Source organism: Maylandia zebra, linkage group LG4 (genome assembly GCF_041146795.1).
Source record: "Maylandia zebra isolate NMK-2024a linkage group LG4, Mzebra_GT3a, whole genome shotgun sequence".
Lineage (NCBI taxonomy): Eukaryota > Metazoa > Chordata > Actinopteri > Cichliformes > Cichlidae > Maylandia > Maylandia zebra.
The window spans coordinates 24,243,514-24,264,944 of NC_135170.1; the positions used below are offsets into that span (position 1 = coordinate 24,243,514).

General features: G+C 40.5%; 1 protein-coding gene across 7 annotated transcripts in view; it reads right to left on the reverse strand.

Annotated features, from left to right (window-relative positions):
- Positions 1–11,497, reverse strand: part of bahcc1a (BAH domain and coiled-coil containing 1a) — a 64,033-nt gene extending 52,536 nt beyond the window's left edge. For 4 of the 7 annotated variants that reach the window (XM_076883217.1, XM_012921406.4, XM_012921407.4 and 1 more), the window contains exons 1-2: positions 9,004–11,497; positions 5,714–6,037 (exon numbers count right to left, since the gene is read on the reverse strand). In XM_076883217.1, the coding sequence (XP_076739332.1) occupies positions 5,714–5,885 (172 nt within the window). In that variant the 5' untranslated portion in view covers positions 5,886–6,037; positions 9,004–11,497. The remainder of the gene's footprint in view (positions 1–5,713; positions 6,038–9,003) is intronic. The other 3 variants (XM_012921404.4, XM_012921405.4, XM_014408897.3) reach the window with 1 other exon arrangement.
- Positions 11,498–21,431: the final 9,934 nt, after the last annotated feature.

Consider the following 21,431-nt stretch of genomic DNA (forward strand, 5'->3'; position numbering starts at 1 on the left):
CAACAAAAGGGCCCCCCTATTTTGTTTTTTTTTTTTGTTCTTTTCACTGAACGATTACAATAATAAAATTGAAATTAAAAAAACAGTAATCTGGATTTTCTGCTTGAGCCGTTAATAATGTCTAACAGCTGTCACATGCAATACGGCCATGCGCTGAGGTGGGCCTGGGGCTGCCTGATGAGAAGCAGCCTGATACTAGAAGAGAGAGGGAGGGAGCATGAAGGGGGCAGAGATAGATCTGAATCACAAACAAAATAGCAGCGGTTGGCTTTGGGCAAACCTATCAGTCTATTTAAGCAGGCAACAACACTTTTATTTTCATTATTTTTTGCGTGCATGCATATGTGCGTGCATGTTCATCGTGGCTTCGTTGGATTCGTCAATTAACTTTTCACTTCCTCACATTGAGTGTAAAAATACATGAGAGGGTTTTGAAATCCAATGCCCTGAAATCCAATACAGGAAGGTACTACCCTGGTAGTCACTGTCACCCATGGGACTCCTTTGTGTTTGTCCTGTGTACACGCCCCAAGCTCAAGGCAAGGGTTCTGTGGCATCATGCCACATGGTGTGGTTTGGGTAGCGGACTGAGTCAAGAGCCTGTATCTGAGGTAACATGGCCACCAGTTAACCACAATCCTCTTGCAAAGTCAGATCCTTTTTTTTTCTCTACCCAAGGCGTTCACTTTGTGTGAACAGTTTTGCTGATAAGCAACAAAATTTAAGTAATAGAAGTTTAAATTTATTACACTCAGTGGCTGATTTAGATGCTAATATTTTTTCATGATCACTTAAATCATTAGTAAAAAAAATTCTTTTTAATGATACAGATACACCTAAAGTCTTGTTACTCTTGCAAGCAAAGGTATTTGCAAATATGTAAGGGGCTTACCCTTTCACAGACAGTTGACTGCCCTTGCCAGTCAGTTGGATTTCCAGGGGGGGCCGCAGTGTCAGGGGAAGGTGACAGATGGCAGCTGCACAGGGCAAGGTGCTATTTCAGCCAGGTGTAGGATGCCAAGCAACGCCTCCACTATTCAGGGGGACTCCACTGACAGCATGTCTGAACTGTGTTATATCACAACAATCCACAAACGAGCCCAACAACAGGCCATGGTTCTCACTCTGTTTTGCAGAGCCGTAGCGTAAAGCCAAATAGAACTTGGCTTAAGACCCATGCTCTGTCACTGCACATCAACTATAGTTGCCCCTGTGTACAAGTAGCCTTTTAATACAATGCTCACTATATTCAAAATGTATGTTCGCTCAGATGTCACTATAGCCCAAAAGGTTTAGAGTTCCAGAGAAAAGACTAGTGGCAGGATGAGTGAGGCTGGAAGCTGTGCTGCTAAATAATTACACTGGCCATGAAACACACTCCAGCCGCTGCTCTTGTCTGGGGTCAACAAGGAAGGGGAGTGGGCAAAGGCAAACAGGAGCTGGGTACAAACCCGGTGAGTGTTCAAAACACTAGAACTACAAGGCCAAGAAGAAGAAACCTCTTTTCCCACAAACAACCTTCACTCACTCGCTGAAGTTTATTGTTTTAAAGACCCTGGTTGTAACCAGCCCCTTGCTAACTCCACCAAACACCTGTGTTTGTGTTTGAAGCCTCTTCCCAGCATCCACAGACCCATGGGACAGTCCAGCAATGAGACGTTCAATAAAAGTCCCAGTAAAGTTATTTATTCTCCTTTGGAAAAAAAATGGGAGAAGCCAGACAGCATGGCTAACCTTTGAAGGGGGGGGCGCTGCTCAGATATCCAACTAGGACATAAAAACCAAGGGAATGACAGGGACATCCTACCAGAAAACAATAAAGGGGGTGGAAGGGGCTGTTTTTTATCTTTAACAGCAGCTGTAAAACACACACAAATCTGTGGTCTACAACAATGGCCCAGGGGCAAGGGAGGGTGGCTAAAACAGAAGTGGCAGGAAGACCACTACTTCCCAGACACAAGAGTCTTCCTGCTGGAAAGAAAGGAGACTGAAAAATGGAAGGGAAAAAGAGACAGAGGACAGCCTATGGAAAGGGAGGCCGGGCAGATGCAAAGGAAGAGGAGACTAAGTGAGATGGCATAAATATGACCTTTGATTACATGGGATGTTTAGAGCAGAGCTCAGCCATGGACAGGCTGTGAACCCCCCGCTGCTTTCACACAGCCACACCTCAGTCAGAGCACACTGACCAGAACAATATGGCTGAAAGATGAGCCCACAGCCATAAATGCCAGCAGTAAAGACAGCTCCACTGTGTCTCCTGCTCTGACACTATCCAACATCTGAATCTTGGCCTCACAGCCAAGCGAGGACCGTCTCCAACTCTGCATTGGAGCCAGAAGAAGATAAAATTACTATTTCAAAGTCCTTGTAAATGAACTGGCCAAATTAAATCGCATTAGAGGAGTTTACAGGTCTGTGTCGAACTGTATCAGCAAGTACAGGCAGAGAGAAGTTGCTCCAATGTCAGATTCCCAGAACACAGTGCAAGTGTAAACTATAAATCGACCACCTGACATGCATTACAAATGACTGGCTTGTAGTAGGTGAAGATGGACAGAGGCAAATGCAAACTGACAGAGTCTCTACTGGCTCTAAGTAACATGGTTCAGTGGACAAGAGGGTAGAAGTGTGAATGTGGCATGCCGAAAACCCCCCCCCAAAAACAAAGGAATTTTTTCCCAGAAAAAAAATTCAAAATTCCAAAAGCCTGTTAGGAACAATGCCAGAGGAGAATGCTGCAACTGCCATCGCTCTTTTTTAGCAGCAATGGGTGAAGGGAGCGCTCGCAATAAATACCTCCGCAACGTCAGAGGAGCCCTTTCAAGGAGCCACATCAGAAACCCGCCTTTGAATGCATTTTTTACATCAACCCTGAAATATTCATGCTCTTTGTAAAGTATTCATGTGAACCAGTGTGCAAGTTAGTCCCCAGGGGTAAAGTGAAGAGAAACTGAACACACTCCGCAAACAACACGCTCAGTTGTGCTAATGTTGCCAGCATACAGGACACTTGAAGGGACACTAATGACCTGCCCTGTCAAGATGAACAAACTGGAACCAGTTTGGTTCGACACCCTACAAGCATTTAACCAATCTTACATAGTAAGATTTGATTTAATGTTTTGGGGAAACTGAAAAAAAAATCTATATGAAAGCAATTAAATTGCAAAGTAATGTTGTTCTTTCTAAAAAAGAATTCAGAATAAGTACAAATCTTTTTTTCTTTTTCCTTTTACAACACGAGTTTACATTTAAATTGTGTTTTAATGAACTTTCTATCCAGGTGCTGGTATTAAAAGCTAGTTCTGCCACCAAATATTTCTTTTTTTTTTAAATGTCTAAAAAAATGCAACATGCGGTCTTGACAGAAATAATCCAATATTTTTACAAGCTGCTATTATATATATATATATATATATATATATATATATATATAAATTATGCTTCATGTCTCATCCACATATCTGCATCATGGCATGCCTGACATTTACAAATATTATTGAAACAATGAATCAAATGCTGGATGTCAGCAGAGCACAATAACAAAGTCATCCTAGTGGAGGCTAGAGAAGATTTGGAAATTATGTCAAATTATTTTTATGTTAATTCAATCAAACACTTGAAATGTAAAGAATAAAATCATTTTGCAGATCACGAGGATATTAGATCGCGCCGCTGTCACGCCCATGCGCTACTGACAAGACTGAGGAGAACAATAAACCACCTGTGTTGCTCATTGAACAGTGATGACATTTGGAAGGTTAGGCCTTCGTGTGTGTAGCACAATACTACGAAAGGTACACCAAATATGGTTGGGGGGCAGGCGGTGGAGGGGTGCACCTGTGCTCTGTAGCCAGCACTGAGCCTTCGTGCTCTCAAGCAAAACATCTGTAAGAATGAATGGTGAGAAAATAAAAAAATAAAAATGAAAGACATATGGATGCAGGCACTGTGTGTGTGTGTGTGTGTGTGTGTGTGTGTGTGTGTGTGTGTGTGTGTGTGTGTGTGTGTGTGTGTGTGTGTGTGTGTGTCACTACTGCCAAAAGCACACATGAATGATGAGAGATGAATTGTGAACGGCACCCATGAATTCTCCTGAATGACTAATTATGCCTCATGTTTAGTAGGATTTTTGCAAATGAATGCAGAATTTGGTTAGGATCTGGTTAACTTACTACAACCCTGCCCTGCTGTAGCAGAACACTTTATTTAAAAAATCCCAAACATAAATAAACAAACAAGTATATAAAATAACAATTCAGATTTTTTTTATCATCAGGGATGACATGCATGCTGAATTTTCACCACCGACACTGAGCGGGTTGTTACACTTTTAGCGGCTTGGGCATATAAAATAACTTTAAAGGGTTTAAATATTTAAATATGCCTTTTTGCTTGCCAGTAACCCAAGACTGCTCAGCTGCATCATAAACATGTGTTTTTAGGGGTTTCATTTACATATTTTCAAAGAAGATTCTTTCAAAAGTGGAGCTGTTTGATGCAATCAATACGCCTCTGTTTTGACTTATCTTATTTAAATCTCTTTTGTTTTACATGGGTGGACAAACTAAAAAGGGCCAACACGCATTTTGTGATCCAGTCCATTAAAACAGATGTGCAATATAATTATATTATCCTTTTTTTCCTGTCTGAACTGAATTCTTGCCATTATATATTTAATTAAATCCAGAATAATGTGTGAAGAGAATTTTAAAAAAAACTGAATGTGGGCACAAAAAGTGACCACAAATCAAGTAAATGTGTAAAGAGGAGCACTTTCAAGGTTTTGTGGGGTGGAGGGACTGTGCATCATTTTCTTTTATTGTCCTTTAAAAAAAAAAAAAAAAAAAAACATATGAGCTGTTGGAGTTAATTCTGCAGGGTTGTAAATTTTGGACTCTTCTGTGCAGACACAAATGTGCATACTTCCGTTTGTAAAACATTCACATTTGGGTTCACATGAAACCCAAGTCACTTGCTAAACCTGATGCATTCACTGTGAACACATTTGCACCCCGACACTTCAAAGCCCAATATAGAAGGAGGATTAGTATTGCTTTCCTTCCTATAACCTTCATACGCCATAACCCATGCAGACCTGCTCATCCATCCATCCATCCATCCATTCCTTGCTTATGGCTCTGGGTATGGCCAAGGGTTTTGGTTAAGCGATGGCATCATTGTGACACTTTACAATTTAACGTGAAGTGACAAAATCTCATTTTAAATTCAGCTCGCGAGCCAGCAGGAAATCAGTGTCGTTGTGCTCTGTCCAGCTTCCTACGTGCAAACTAAAACAGCTCTTAAACACATGGCATTTACCCATCTTATCAAGTGACTATTTGTTTAACAAAGATGTCGTCATTACCTTTAAGATAAATGTTGATTCAGCTTAATCACAATTCCTGGTTTAAGGCCTTGTGTAAATCAAATCTCTCTTGATTTATTAGCTGATATTTGCATAGCGGATTCCTGTAAACAGTCACACCTGAGCAGCCCATAATTTATAACAGAAAACCCCCCTCTATTATTCTCTTTTGTGCAAAAATAATCAGCTTGGTACGACTCCATATACATGCCCGACACCGTCTTGTATTCGGGCTGATAAATGCACAGCTGGCTTTATGGCACAACAAAATGAGAAAAAAAAGAAAAAAGAAAAACAGTATTGCTGTGTGGGAGACACACACACATTATACGTTTGACTAACCTGAGTGGGGAGCCATTGGTATGTGTGAGGGGTAGTATTTCCCCGGCGGGAAGTGGCCGGCATGCTGCACAGAGCTGTGGCCCGAGGGAGCGATCCGAGAGGCGGCTCGGTGCACCAAGGCGCCCCGCTCAGAAAGGAGGTGCGCCGGAGCAGCGAAATCCCGTCCTTCCATTCCGAAGAATGTTTAGTAATCCGAAATCCGGATAGGGCAGGTCAGGAAAATCAAATGCAACCCATATAATAATCCTTTCCCTCGTATCTATGTGTTGCATTCAGTCGATCGCAGGCTTCTCCAGCCAAAAACGTAGCCCCCGATCATCTTTTCTGTCAGTGGAGAAATTCAGAGACATGTTCAGTAAATGGAAAAAATGGAAAGCTCATTTAAGATAAGCCTAACACGATGCAAAACATTACTGCAGTCTAGTACTATAAAATAAATGGGAGAAAACACATCATTAGTACCGCTTCATTTATTTCTGCTCAAATATCCTTCCTGTCACACTAAGGATATATATTTAAAATATTGCTAATAAAAAAATAAACCTTACGACTTATAACTGACTACAGAAAATAAGACATGGCAGATACAAACGACCACCGAGGCGCCCGAAAGCCCACTGAGCCGGGTTCAGCTCCGGCTCTATTGATCAGCCTGGGATACAGGCCTAAATATGGAGGGGAGTACTTCAGATTTCACAGACACGTCGAGCAGGGTGACACATTTTAGGTTTCTATATGTTCACTTTTGTATGCAAAGCATTACAATGCTCAGATTACGTCGAGCCTAAACATTTTATTCAACATCCATGTCAGCAGTCACCAGATGTCACCATCTCTAAAAGCACAATGACATGCAATATAATGATTTAGATCAACTGTGATTTCTGCGGCAATCTGACAATCCCCCCTACCCCCGCTTTGTAGTTTTGATAGGGAGAGGAAACGTGTCGTCCTGTTTCGGAGGGTTAAAAATGATGGAAGCCTACTCAGCCTATCTCAAGGTGAACAACGCTGCCTGCCTTCTCTAGCTCGTCCTATTGTCTCGGGTTGATGCATGGCGTTTTTTGTGCCTCTGTAATCTCCATCCACCTCTCATTACGCATGGCACCGTTTTGCTCTATAACGATATTAAGTGGCATAAATCGCGAATATATCATGCAGCATTTTCAAGCTACAAAAATCACAGTTCTTAATAAATATGACAATAAAAGAAACTATTTGAAGAGGAAGTCTGAGCTGTCAGTTCGCAGAGTTTCGACACAAATCGTAAGAATTGTATTGAAAATATTAATAGTAATAATAATAAATAATAATATACTTAGAATACAGCCTTATAACAGAGATGCATCAGCTCCTGAAAGGCATGGACTCACCCCCCTCTCTTTCTCCCTCTCTCCCTGAGTGTGTGTGTGAGCGAGTGTGTGCACGTGCGCGCGTCTGCGCGTGAGTATATGTGTGTGCGCACGTGAATAACTGCACTCTCACTGTCTTCGTCTGCCTTGACCTATTTCAGGTCAGGTAATCAAATGGAGTAGTAAATACATTACAGGCTACATCCTCTGCCATGCCACAAAAATAGAAATATTTAGTCTGGATGGGAAAGTGGCCCATTCTCAAAATGAAAATAAACTGTATTTTACTGTTAAAAAAAAAAAAAGGAGAAAAAAATATATATATATTACGAATTTTAACAGGTCTCCCAAAAGGGGAAAGCTTATATTGTGCTTCAGTACTGGCTGTTGGTGGGGGGGATTCAAAAACAACTCTAGTAATTTCCAAAATATAAGTGAAAGATTCATTTTATATTATAGATTCTCCATCTGAGGTCATCAATAGCTTTTACAAATGGATTGCCAAGATAATAATCTATATCTGTTTCATAAATGTAATAACTAAAATAAAATGTAATTAAATTAAAACTATTTTTTTTACAACGTCCAATAGAGAGCAGGCATATTATCATTTAAGCTATTTCATTCTCAGCACCATTATCTCCCCATGTTGCCAGTTACAGCCTCCAATCCAATGCCACACCAACAACAATAAAATCGCTCCATTCGCAGGTCCTTGGGAAGAAGAAAAAAATCGTATTGACCGAGCCTTCCTGAGGTAATGTGTGAGCTTGCATGTAAATCCTCAACGCGAAAACGTGAAATAAGCCCTGCTATAGCATTCATGATAGCAGAAGATTGCGTTCTTGGGCTGCAAAGCGATCCAAGGTGAATGGCCGCCCGTCAGGAGGACTGCCTTTGTTTCCACACTGAGAAAGTGCTTTGCAGTCGGCCATTACCTTCCCCTCGCCATGCTGTTACGTTCAGCCTTCCCTGTATGCCAACAGACCTGTAAGAATAACACTACTGAGCATTTACCAGCTTTCTAAATATTCCGAAAGTATACGCACGGGCATGTAATTGCTGCCGTGTAATCGCATGTGGTTATTTGTTGTTGTTGTTTTTTATTTTAGCCTAAAATTTGCGAAATCGTGCATCAAACAATCGTTCGAATAACGGGAGAAAAAAAATCAAAGGATCGACCACCACAATACAATTGATTAAGCCAATGTCAATTACAATTGTAAGATCGAGTCGACGGCAGGAAAGCAGATAGTTAATCAAATCACGCGGTATAGGTCGGATAGTGCTGCGAGACAAGCGGCCCTCCGCGACTGAGCTGGCCGGCAAGGAGTGCACATCGGCCGGGGTGTGTGAAGACATTCCTCCCGTTCTCTTTGTATGCAAATTTTCCGCTAGGAATTTATAAGTCTGGCAGCCATAATATAGACACACCAAGAGGTAAAGCACAGTATTCTAAACTATTAATCAAACGATATTATTTTTTATTTTATTATTATTATTTAAATAGCTGAAATTAAAATTAATCAAAAAATAATTAAACTAAAATATAAAAACACATAAAATATAATACAGCTAAGCTTCTTGATAATAAAAAAGAGCTGTAAAGTCGTTAATTAGTAGTCATTTTATAATATTACATTGCATAATAATAATAATAATAATAATAATAATAATAATAGGCCCTTGATTATGTCATGTAAATGTAAATGTAGGGTATAAAATTACAATTTATTCCTCGGAAGATACAGCTCATCCTGTTTTGTTATTTTAGAAATTATAACAAGGCACTCTATAATACACAGCATGCCACATACAGCCTGGCATTTTTTTAATCTGCATTTTTACTACACCATCTGTCATTTTACAACGAGGAAACAGGCCCTGGTATGTTTTATTAAAAGTAAAGAAAATCAGGTATATAAAATTACTACTTACTGGTATGTTAAATCCTTGCATAACCATAAATTATAAAATCACAAAATTCAAGGAGGAAAGGTGCAAGGCCAAGTGCGACGCCCATTTAAATCAAAATCTGAAATAAACCATGTGGCTAGAGTGTAATCCTACAGTAGACTATTTCCATCTGAGGCTGTGCAGTAGCCTGCTGGTTCACTCTATGGAAGCAGTGCGACCGGGGCTTCCGGCCTGGCTGGATTGCGGCTCGGATCTCCGAGCAGCGGTTTCTCTCCCGGTGCAACTGCGTACCTCGCGTCTCGAGGGCAGGGTAAACACATCCTTCCATTGGTCGGATGCCTGCATGTTAATGAGCTCGTGCCGCCTGCCCGCGGACAGGGTGGTTTCCGATTGGCTGGCAGCAGAGACCAATAGTGTGGTGACTGGCAGTGATAAAAGGAGTGAAAAGCGCCAGATTTAAAAGCACTGGATGCACAAATCGCTACAATAGAGCGCAGTGCACCACGAGCACAGCTTTTAATCTATCGCAGATAAAACTAAGATAGAGAACGGCTTGATGATAGTATAAAATCAAGAATTAAACGGCACATATTACATTCATGTGCATTTAATTATTTATAGCAGTGCACCAAAGTATTCTAAGGAAGAGACACTAATAAAGTCGTTTTAACCATTTACCAAAATTCTAAAGCCACAAATGAGCAATAATCCACATAAAAGCATAAACACTTAATATACGTGTGTGTGTGTGTGTGTGTGTGTGTGTGTGTATGTGTGTGTGTGTGTGTGTGTGTGTGTGTGTGTGTGTGTGTGTGTGTGTGTGTGTGTGTGTGTGTGTGTGTAAACAAGAGAGAGAGAGAGAGAAAGAAGAAAAAAAAAGAGTACACTGTAGAGCATGGATGTCAATCTCATTTTTGGGCCATATACATCCAACTTTGATGTGAATTGGGCTGGGCCAGTGAAAATGAAGGATATACGTGTTCATTGCTCAGACTGTCTTGTAATTGTACATTTAGAACACAAAGCTTTCTTTCATTCATAGAAAACGTCCTTTTACTTTGGTCTAGTGTGGATGGCAGTGGGGGGTGGGGGTCTTAATCAATAATCAAACCTATAAAAATACAGTTAAACGTTCCAAATTTTTGCACAACTTTCTAAAGCTGTACAGGGAGCCGGATTGGAGTCTTTGCAGAGCTAAATCTGATCCTCAGGCCTTATGTTTGACACCCCCTATTGAAGATGTTAAATTAAATTGTTTTTGTTTTTTTTAATTACTTATTTAAAGCTAAACAAGGGATCTTTGCCTACAAACCATCTGAGCAGTCTTTTCATCGCTAGAATATATAGTGTTTAAATAATCAATAAAATAATACCGTTTTTATTCACAAATGCAGTTTTGAAAACAAAACATTGCAACACCAAGTACAAGCAGACTACTTATAGATTATAGATTAATAGCCCATATCTTTTAAAATGTTGTTAGCAATTCAAGGCGTTCATCCATGGGGATACATATAAACACGTGTACTTCTACTTTTCCCCTTCTTTACAGCCATTACAGCATTTCTGACCAATGCTCGCAAGACGAATTTATCTTATCTCCATGCGGAATCATGGAGATAAGATATATTCCCCAATTTTATCCACGCAGTGCTATTACTATGGATTGGTTACTGCATTATTTTAAATGTTTACAAATGAATCCCCTATTGTATGCTTGCTTCTGATTGGCTGGCACGAGGACAGAGCATTGTCAGTCACAGAATGTAAACAAGACTCTGATTGGCTGTTGGCCAGTCCGCATTGGGCTGTCCGGGAGGGGAAAAAAGGCAATAACTGGCCCTGCAGTTTCAAGGCGTCCCAGGTTAGATGATGAAAGGGGGGATAAGAAGGAACGGTTTTAAGGCGCCCCAAAGGCGGACCCCTATTGGCCCTGAAGCCATATGAGTCAAGCGTGAATCAAAGGGAATACTGCAGAGAGGGGGAAATTATGTGTTGGATATTTAAAATAATGGAGGTTAGTTTTCGTGTAAATGCCGACTAGCGATGCCGGGGCTTTATGAAAAGTAATGAAAACAAGTGAAACGAGCCACGAAACGATTCGGGTTATAGGCTGCACGTGAGGGCGCTGGAAAAGGGGGTTAAAAGAAAAAAAAAGACCCCCCCCCCCCAAAAAAAGCAAACAAACAGAAAAAAAGCTCCGGTTGTGGATCACCCCGCCGAGGTCCGCTTTAATGGAGAAGAAATCCTGCATGGAGTCTTTCAGCGCTTTAAAGTGTGGCTGCATGAGGTTTGTCGTAGTCCGGTCAACGTGCTCCTGCTGCTGCTGCTGCTGATATAAAAATGGGGGGAAATCCAGCGTGATTTGTTTGCAGGAAATTTACTTGGAGTTAATCGGATGATCGCGTCGCATGCTGTTTGTCTGGCTTTCGGTAAATTCAGATCGGGGTGTAAAATACGAGAGCGAGGCGAGATAGCGGATGGATATGTGGAGAGGCTGGAGAGACGATCGTGAATGTGGTGCAGCCAAAATATTTGACTTTTTTTTTTTAAACGACGGTCCTGCATGTCCCTTGTTACTATTCCAGCAATAGCTTGTTGACTCAAGGATTTACTGAAAATACTCTTGATCCTGCCTGCCTCGCTGCAAATGTGGGTTGAAATATTACTGAAGACGTGTTTTATTTTATTTATTTATTTTTTAATGTGGTATTTATTTTGAATAATAAAAAAGCGAACTGCCCTAGTTTATTTTTTTCTTATTTGGCAATGTATGGATGATGACTAATAACTGTAATTATTCTTTTATTTATTGGAATTTTTTTTTAATGTGTGTGTGCGGTTTTAAAAAGGTAGACTTAAGGGAATTTAGGGACAGCTATTCAAGGCAAAAATAAAGGTTTATGGTAAATTATGTGTGCGCGTGTGTGTGTTAGACATCCATCTAAGAATCTTATTTTTAAATGGATAGCCAAAAAAAGAAAAAGAAAAGAAAAAGCGAGTAATTTATATATTTTTGAGCAAAAAGAAAATCTCAGGCTGGTTTGGTGTCACTTCACTTCAGAGAGCCTGTATACCTCAGCCCTCAATTGTTAAAAATCAAAATATGCCCTACGTTAAGATGGACTTGGCTAATGCATTTCCCCCCCTTTCTTTCTTCTTTCGAGTTTTGTGTGCACTGCCCTGTGTGAGATTTCACAAACGCTCGGCCACATTGCTTGAATACTAACTTGTATTTTAGCAGAAGGTGCTGGAATTTCATCTCATCATGAGCCCTTCTCAAGTGAGTGCGTGCAATGCGAAATATTCAAAAGGGTGCTTAGTTGCACACAGGAGCACACACGCTAATACGCGCGTGTGCACGCACGCCCACACACAACAGACATAGTGATAATTAATGCGGAGTGAGAGATTTCTGCAGAAAAAAAAGAGAGCGAGAGAGAGAGACCGTTTTTACGACGGGGATTGTCCTTGATCAATGAAGCATTAATGATTGACAGTCTGTAGCCTCCCACCCACATCTATACACGGATAAAGGGCCCTTGGATATTAGGGAAAGGGGAAAAATGTCCATATGATTTTAGTTCCACAATAAAATACCCAGCAATATTCCAAGCAGCCGTACATCCGGGGTATTTTGAGCGTTATATGGATTCCACGTTTAGAGAATATCTGTACCAGGTAAATTTGGCGAAGGGGAAAAAAAGAAAGAAAGAAAACTTTACATGAATCAGAGATTAAAAGTCATCTAGGCAATTTTAATCCAATTTTCTTACAATTTAGACACATATTCCAAAATCGTAGTGTATTGAGTTTAACCTAAAACAATGAGATTCATCCCTGAATGAATTTATTACTGGGGGTCGCTTTCATGTTTCTACTTTGGCCAAGTTAAGCCTTTAAACAGCATGTAGCCTGAAATAATACAGAGATGGTTGACAACAAATGACCTATGACCTATGAGTGTGTGTGTGGGGCCGTGTGTGTATCTGCATACTTGTGTGCTTGTAAGGTGCTAGTGCTAATAACTGTGAATTGTAGTGGCATATGGCAAAACCAGAAGCCTACTAGGACTGGACTCTATTTAAAACTGCCCTCTATGTGGTCCTGTCTTCACTTCAAGGAGAGAACTCTGGTTTTACCACACTAATAAAAAATATAGATGTTATTCTTGCAAAAAAAACAAAAGAACACGCTCATTTCCATCATATTACCTATGATTGTAAACAAAAGCTTACTGAAGGTGTCTACAGCCAATGCACAGAATGTACATCCACAAACCTCCATGCAGACACACACTTATCCATCAGCTGTAGATCAAATGTCTGTGTTTGGCAAAGAAGTATATTTTGACTGCTTTAAAAATAATAAGTACAAATTTAAAAATGAAGCTTTTCAGTCAAATTATCGCAGAGCTAAAAGTCTCAAGGTTTTAAATGACGCGGGTCAATTGTTTGTTTAAATGCAAGATCGAATCTTTTTCTCTCCAAGTTAGCGCTCTGTTGCGTTTGCCCTTCTTTACCTTTAGGTTCACTGAGCCTCATGTCATATTTTAAAACCCTCATTACCTCAGTGAGGATTATAGTGGAGCAGCGATTGTTTCGCCTGTAGCCCTGCAGGCCCACAATAGAAATGATAATATGTGAAAAGTGCATAACCAGTTGTTAGTACAATTCCATGCTTCTGCGGTAACATGAAGGAAATGCACTCAAAGGCTAAGTGAGTGTTCGTGCTCATGTATGTGCTGAAAAAAAAAATAAACATACTGAATTGTTGCAAGTAATGAATTCAACTGACAGGATTCTCTTTTGGTCATGTGAGCAAAATGGCTGTTGTTACCAAAAAGCTCTTGTCTGGGAAAAGAAAAGAGGGTTTGTGTGTTGGGTGACTAATTTCCACCCCAGCTGCAGGTTGGACAACATTGCATAAGCGTCACATGACCAAACTGGGCAACGATCACGACAATCAGTTCGGGGGGTCCCAGACGAGCCTGGTGTCTCCCCAGACCCTGGTCTGTCTGTGGCAAATCAGCTCAGCTATTTGGGTTTCCGCTTTTCATTCAGGAGCACACACAGACACACTCAAACACACAACTCACTGTGTATTCCCTCCCCCTCACAACACCATGAATCCTTGTTAGGACTGGTTTGTTAGGATTTTTTGATTTCAATTGCCAGTTTCAATACTGGGGGATTTCTGCTGACAGTGAAATAGTTCAAATAAAGAATTCTTTTACTGCTTGCTTTGTAATGTCAGAGAGAAATTATGTGGCAAATCCTGCTTTAAGATGATTGCTAAAATCCTTTGCACGAGTTTTAAAATGACAAGAACCCAGATTGTCTTGAAAATTCAGTATAAAGAAAGGAGAGCAAAACATTTATGAGCAACATTTATGATAAATCCAGCTTTGGAAAGGAAAAAAAAAAAGTATGTCATAATATGATCAAGGTACCAGATAATAATTAGCAAAAGCTGTAAATGTGTTTGAACGGCAGATGCAATGTACAAACGAGCCTCAAATAAATAATTACAAAAAAAAATACATTTTATTGCTCATGAATATAGTAAAACAGCTCTGCTTCTGCAATGCTGTATTGTGACTTTACTGCAACACATGTAGCAGAGACTGCAGAGCAAAGCAAAAAAATGAAACCAGGGCATAACACTACACCGCTGCCGAATCAAGAAGATGCTGAGAGTGAGCCACCAGTTACTGATGAATGATCAATAGGGATTCAGTGACTCAAGCCTCGCGGCACAGCAAGCTGCGGGCCTGACTGAAACTATGTGGCTTTTAGTTAAAGGCACTGATGTCAGGACATGTTAAAATGCCATGACTTCCGATAACAAGCAGAACAATTGGAGTAAAACTAAGCATTCCTTCACAGCTATCTGATGCGGTGCATTGATTGTAAAGCAATAACAAGAATATAATAATAGCGGCCGGGTGTCTGCCTTTGATTTATTTTCCTTCTAAGCATCTCCCCTTCTTGTCCTGTGTCTCTGTGTCTCTTTGCAGGCTACTATAAATCCAGCTCAGCCATCATTCCAACAAATGAGTTTATATGACATGTATATATTTTTGTGTGACGCATCCAATTAAAAATGTCCTCTGCAAGGCCTAAACCAGTTTTCCTGAATGCTATTGTGGTCTCCTATAGCAGATGGCCCTTCTGTCATATTAATTTCAAATCCCAATGGCCAACTGGGGTTCCAACATAAAAGTGAGCAGCTGTATTTCAGGGTCCTGGCTAATACATGTCTTGAAAGATATGGGGGCCTTCTTTATGGATCTTCAAATATGCAGTTATGATTTCCTATTGCTCACCTGACAAGCCTGCAACGTCTGCCAAAGATAAAAGTTTAACAGCGCCAGATCCACCACAGCAACGCTGGAGCGGAGAAAAGCAGAAACGGCATCAGGCACTGTCAGTTCAATAAGCAACATCTCCTCTAATATCATCAATAACCCTTCATTTTTAAGAAAGAGAAAGTTTGAATGTGGATTTATGAGCTGCCAAACCAGCAGAGTGACACAAAGCAACACACAAAGAGAAAAATTATCTTATTTTTTTGATGATCTCACTACAAGCTTTGGCCTCTTTTTTTTAAAAGTTTGTGCTTTCACATTTTTCTGACCTGAGCACGAGCTAGAAAATCATTATCTATCTAAATCATTTTTCATTATATACTCAGGTGGGTTTAAATGTAAACCTTTTAGCATGATCATTTGTCTCTCTGTTTGTTTCTGTTTGTGCGATTGTGCATCAAGTGTACCCCTGATATGCATTTATTGCAAAAGATAGGGGTTAATATTGTTGTTCAGTTGAATATGACCAGGAAGCTATGTTCTTCATCCTCAAGAGGACATGACACATGGCCTAGGCCAGAGAATAGAATAATGTGTGGCAGAGTGAATGGCTGCACATGCTCATTAGTGTCATTAATCACTAGGGACAGAGATGCCTAATGATAGAGGGAGGAGGGACTTCACAGAGAGAGGGGAGAAAAGGATGTGACAGAGATGGAGGATTCCTCAAGAATATTAACATCTGGAAAATATAAGAAGATTTCACATTCATTTAAATGTATCTATTTTGAGCACTCCTGGGTCTGGCAACATCGCAGGGATTTCTTGAAACAAAAAGAACGATGTAATTAATACCAGGCTTAATTGTAACTCGAAATTGTCATATAATTCTCACTCAGAGTGTGAGAGCAAAGTGGGCTGTGCCTGTTCCCTTGTGAGGGGGGGAGATCTCTTTTGGGATCAAATGGGTGTGTGACATTTTCTCACAAACGTTTGATTGTGAACTGATGGATTTCTCTTATGGGGGTTCTGCTCAGCGCTTAGGCCTCCGTTACCCTGCGTCATATACGGCTAATGGGAATAACTGAGCCTTGAACCAGATCTCAGGGTGGAGAGTGTCGAGTGGAGCTGCTGGCTTCTCTGTAGCCTGCGCGGTGAGAGCAAGAGGCCGTGAGCTTGTCCATCCCTCTGCTGCAGCAGAGGCTCCGGGGATAGTTGTACACGGTGAGGGCAGACTGTTTGATCAGCACATATTTTTAATTGGCTCGAGGCACCCTGGAGTGTCAGCATTGCTATGGAGTAGACTCCTACCGCACCTTTTCTAATTAAAATCATTATAAATTCCAGGCGCATCATAAAGGATTAAATGAGACTTGTGTGTGTGTGTGTGTGTGAGTGTATGTTTTATCTAGTAGTGTGTCTCTGCACAGGCGTGTTGTCTCCTTGATAGCTAACATGTATAGCTTAATTGTTTTCTTCTTAGTAATAGTAAATGAGAGAGGGCTGGCTGTAATTCTGGTCCACTAATCAAATTACAAGAAAGGGTATCTCTCAATGTATTCACAATGAAATGCTGTGATGGAATATGTGTCAAATAAAAAAAGCCTTACTGGAGTGTTTACCTGCAGTTTTGTATCTTTTATTGAATATTCACATATGTCCTGCTGTGCATAGCAGACTTAACAGGAGCATTTTGTCTTATAAGAAATAATTGATGTGAGACAAATTGCGCAATTCCACAGAGAATCATTTCCGAAAGGCTTGGAAAACAAATGAGTTCAAGAAAACTTCAGTGGACGTTTTATTCCCCTGCTCATTTTGATGGGAACAACATACCTTGCCTGTCTTAATCTACAGATGATGACGATATTGTATTAAAGCCCAGCTGCTATACTGCGCTTTAGGGGAAAAAAAGAAGGAGTGGCTTCAGTCCGCTTGACAAAGGAGGCTTAAATCTCTTAAATATCTAGCACTGCCACTTTGCCCTGAGGGAGCATAGGAACAAGGGAGTGTTTCTTTGGTCTGATATTGGAAGCTAGAGTTCATGGGAGCAAAATGCAAGCAAAGACTATAGAAGAATTTGAGGAGCTGGCTCTTTTCAACAAAATATGCGCCTAAAGCCTTAACATACATCCTGAGATAAACTTCAAAATCACATGACAGAGAAAACTACTGTCATTCATATTGTAATAACCATGCCTGACCAACATTTACGATGAATATCTCAGTCATGAACAGTTATAAAAACCTCTGTGGCATTCAGCGACAATATGCAAGTGTTCGACAGAAGCTTTATGGAGAAGAGTTATGAAGATTTGGATTGATAATGGCTCTTTTGGAACACACAGTGGTTCTTTTCACATCAACAACCATAAAAATACAGAAACTTCTACAACTGTTAATGGATGGCATTTTACAGCAATGAATGACTGTACTATAGGTATGTAGATGCAACAATGGATGACATGCAGACAGTCAAAGTTCACTTTAAGTCTTGTTTATGGCGAAGTAACTGCTAAAATGGTGGGGAACTGCATGGGTTTGAGTGACTGTATTGAAAAAGGATGAATGTATAACAAGTATTTAGTGATTTTCTCAAGCTCCCTTTATGCAGTCACAGTTTGCAGAAAAATACATTTTCTCAGTGTGGCTCATGACCAACAGACTAAATTTAGACAAACGTGTTTTTGAGGATTCAACTTTGTAGAGAGAATATGAAAAAAAAAAAAAGAAACGCAAAACGTCTTTTTGAGGCCTATTTTTGTGGAACTGGGTTTCTATTGATGCAAGGATGACGGACAACTGAGAGACATGGCAGATGCAAGAAAGTGAAAAATGGATCGGAAAGACGACGGAGGGGTGGGGTGTCTCTTCAAACATTGCCGCTTCCTGTCCGGAAAAGTCCATTCATCATTTTCACGTCTTCATGTCGTGGCTTACTTTAGCAATAGCCAGAAGTGTGGGAATGATGACACCCAAGATTGATGAGGTGCAGGTGGGGGTGGCTAGCAGGGGTTTGGGGTTGAGATGGTCAAACCAGATGCGGCAGGAGGTGGGGCTGGATGGACAGAGCAGGACCCGATGAAGGTCATGATGTTACCCATTGCTCCAATAACCGTATCTGTTTGCAGAACTACATGGATGTAGGCCATGCACAGCAGTCGTGCTATGAATTCTGATGTGTGTGGAAAAAGACACACAAATGCCAATTTCCACTCATATGCTTCCCTTCAGCATGCAGGGATACTTTAGCCATGATGTGCGCAATACATCAGCATTACAAACAAAAAAGTTATAGTCATTAAATTAAAAGAACAGCATTAGGAAATTCTCTTGATAGAAATAATGACACTAATCTTAACGTTTGCATGCTGCATGCAGTACACAGAGCTACTGCTGGCAACTGGTGATACACAAACAACCTCTTATTTTCCCACACAAGTAAAACAAAATCTTAATTATGCTTTGAATGAGAGACAGCATCAGTGTGCCTGTGTTTGAATAGATTGTCTTCTTGATAGCTAATATATATATACTTTTCCCCCCCAGTAATAATAGCTGTAATCCTGCTCCTGGTATTAGAGATGTTTATACTTTGAGGAGGGTGGGGTGGTCAAATGCAGATCTTTCACTCAGGAGATGAGGCCAATGTTGGGTTCACAACATTGGCCTCATTTTAGAGACTAAACTGTTTTTGTTATGGTTACCAGTATGATTTATTTCCTGAAAGAAAGTGAAAAAAAATTATCTTGTAAATAATATAATTATATATAACTATATATGCTCTCTCTGAAAAAAGGAAGGTTTGGGAGAAAATATAGTCATCCATCCCAAAAAGGTTGATTCTGTTCATCTGAATGTAGCGCTTTCAGTGGAAGAAACATTTCGTCACTCATCTAAGTGACTTCTTCAGTCTCAGCTGACTGCAGGTTTCCCCAACCTTATAAACAGTACATTTGCACAATAACTGAACTTTGCCCACTAAATGAACAATGAGCTGTGAGGTCAGTTGTTCATCCGTTATATTCGTCCATCTTCACCTGTCTATCCAGTTCAGGGTCATGGGGGAGGCTGGAGCCTATCCCAACTACCAAGATAGGCTATGTCCTGATACAGTGAGAATCACAAATGAACCAGACTGGATTTCAACCCAAGACCTTTATGCTGTGAGGCAACAGTGCTAACCACTGCACCACCGAGCTGCCTGGGAGAGAGAAAATATGTTTCACGCATAATTTTTTAAGACTGCAGTTCTATATGGGAACAAGGCATGACTGTTAAATCTCCTTGATGACTACAGCGGTACACAGGTTAACATGTGTAAAATGAAGCATATTTTTTAATGTCTGGTCTTTAAGTTTAGCTTCTCTTCTAACTCTTCCTGAGATGAATTTAACGTTTTAACTTCTGACAGCTGGGATAAGCTCCAGCACACCCTCCCCACAACCATGAATTGGATTAGTGGAAAAAAGTAGACGGATGGAACTTTTGACTAACTACATTAATTAAACATTTTTATGACCCATCCCTAAAACCAAGTGCACCCAGTGACAACACCAGCATGCCCCCAAATCTTTTTTTTATACTAGTTTAAACACTGTAAAATGAAGCGAAAATAAAAAAGAGGAGCCTAACAAAGGCATTTCGTAGATTCCTGCACCTCAGCTGCAAATGGTTTGACCTCTTTTGAGTTCTGTTTGTCTTTAGATGCCTTAAGTTGCTTTAAAAACTCAAACCTGTTGATTGTTAAGTGGATTTAAAGGCTACAGCAAAGGTTTTTAATTATCCTTCAAACTACTGTAACATTTCAACTACCCCCTGAGGGCTTGTACATCTAAGATTGAATCTATATTCTATCCAACATCAAACCAGAAAAGAAGGATGAAAGATTCTTGGGTCTACAGAAGCAGTGATACATGAGTGGGTATTGCCAGACTCCCCCTTGTGGCAAAATAATACAACTGTAAACGACTACAGTCTGGCAGACAGGCAGGGACACTCAAAATTGTAAAGAGGCAACAGGACTCAAACTGAATTTAATTAGAGCCAAGGGTGATATCAAAATGTGTCCTCTCTTCCTTCACTCTCCATCTTTCACTCCGCAGCGTACCCCTGCTGGCACTCGGCGGACTCCAAAGAGTGTGGTTCTCCCAACTCAGTAGCTGATCAAAACCAGGTGGGAAGGCCTCCATGTGCTTTCCATTTGTGCAGGATGTAAATGGATTCAATTAGATCCAAATGCACAACCTGTCAGCCAGGGGGAAGTGGCAGACTTTCAAAGGCCATTAGATTATGGACAGGATTTGGAATAAAAACTTCACTGGCCGGGATTGAGCTATTAAATTGGTTGATGTGAAACTACTGAAGTGATTTGAGCTCGCATGCTGACTGTGCACTGTTCATGTAGGTGCAAATTCTGTCACATACACCCATTCCTAAATTATCATTAGAAGAAGCCCCCACCCCTCAAGTTCTTTTTCCTTCTCTCGCTGTCACTCCCCCTCTCTCATGCACAACCTCTCACACATGCGAGTGCAAACACACAAAGGGTATATGCATAAAGCAGTAATATGTTTTGAGACATATTGCCAGTGGCCTCACAATCTTGCCTGCATAACAAACAGGAGCTCTTACAGCTTTAAAGTCAAATGGCTCCATCAGTCATGGCTGTTAAGAAGCCCAGCCATAAAAATTAAAGACTTCCAGCAAACTGACCAACTGTAACACGTTTGCTTTTTTTTGATTGGCTGCAATGAAATGATGTCTACTGCACACATTTGCTAACACTCAACAGTCTGTTTAAAGGTGCAAAATATTGTAAAACATGGCGGATGGTATGTTCTCAAAAAAAAAAGAAGCAATAACATAAGATTGGGAAGCCTTACAGAAAGGAATATTACAAGAGATGCAGATGCGTTAACTACAAACCAGCTTCACTTATCATGCATTGGAGTGGGGGAGGGGCAGTCAAAAACAAAGGATCTGCCAACCCGATAGAGGCAAAACATACTGTGGGAGAGACCGTTCAGTTGATGACCTATGATTTTAATGAAGAGAGAGCCTTTACTTCACTAGTCTGATACAGGAGTGAATCAATGAGACATTTCTAAGCCATTATTATCAATCACCATTGCTTAAG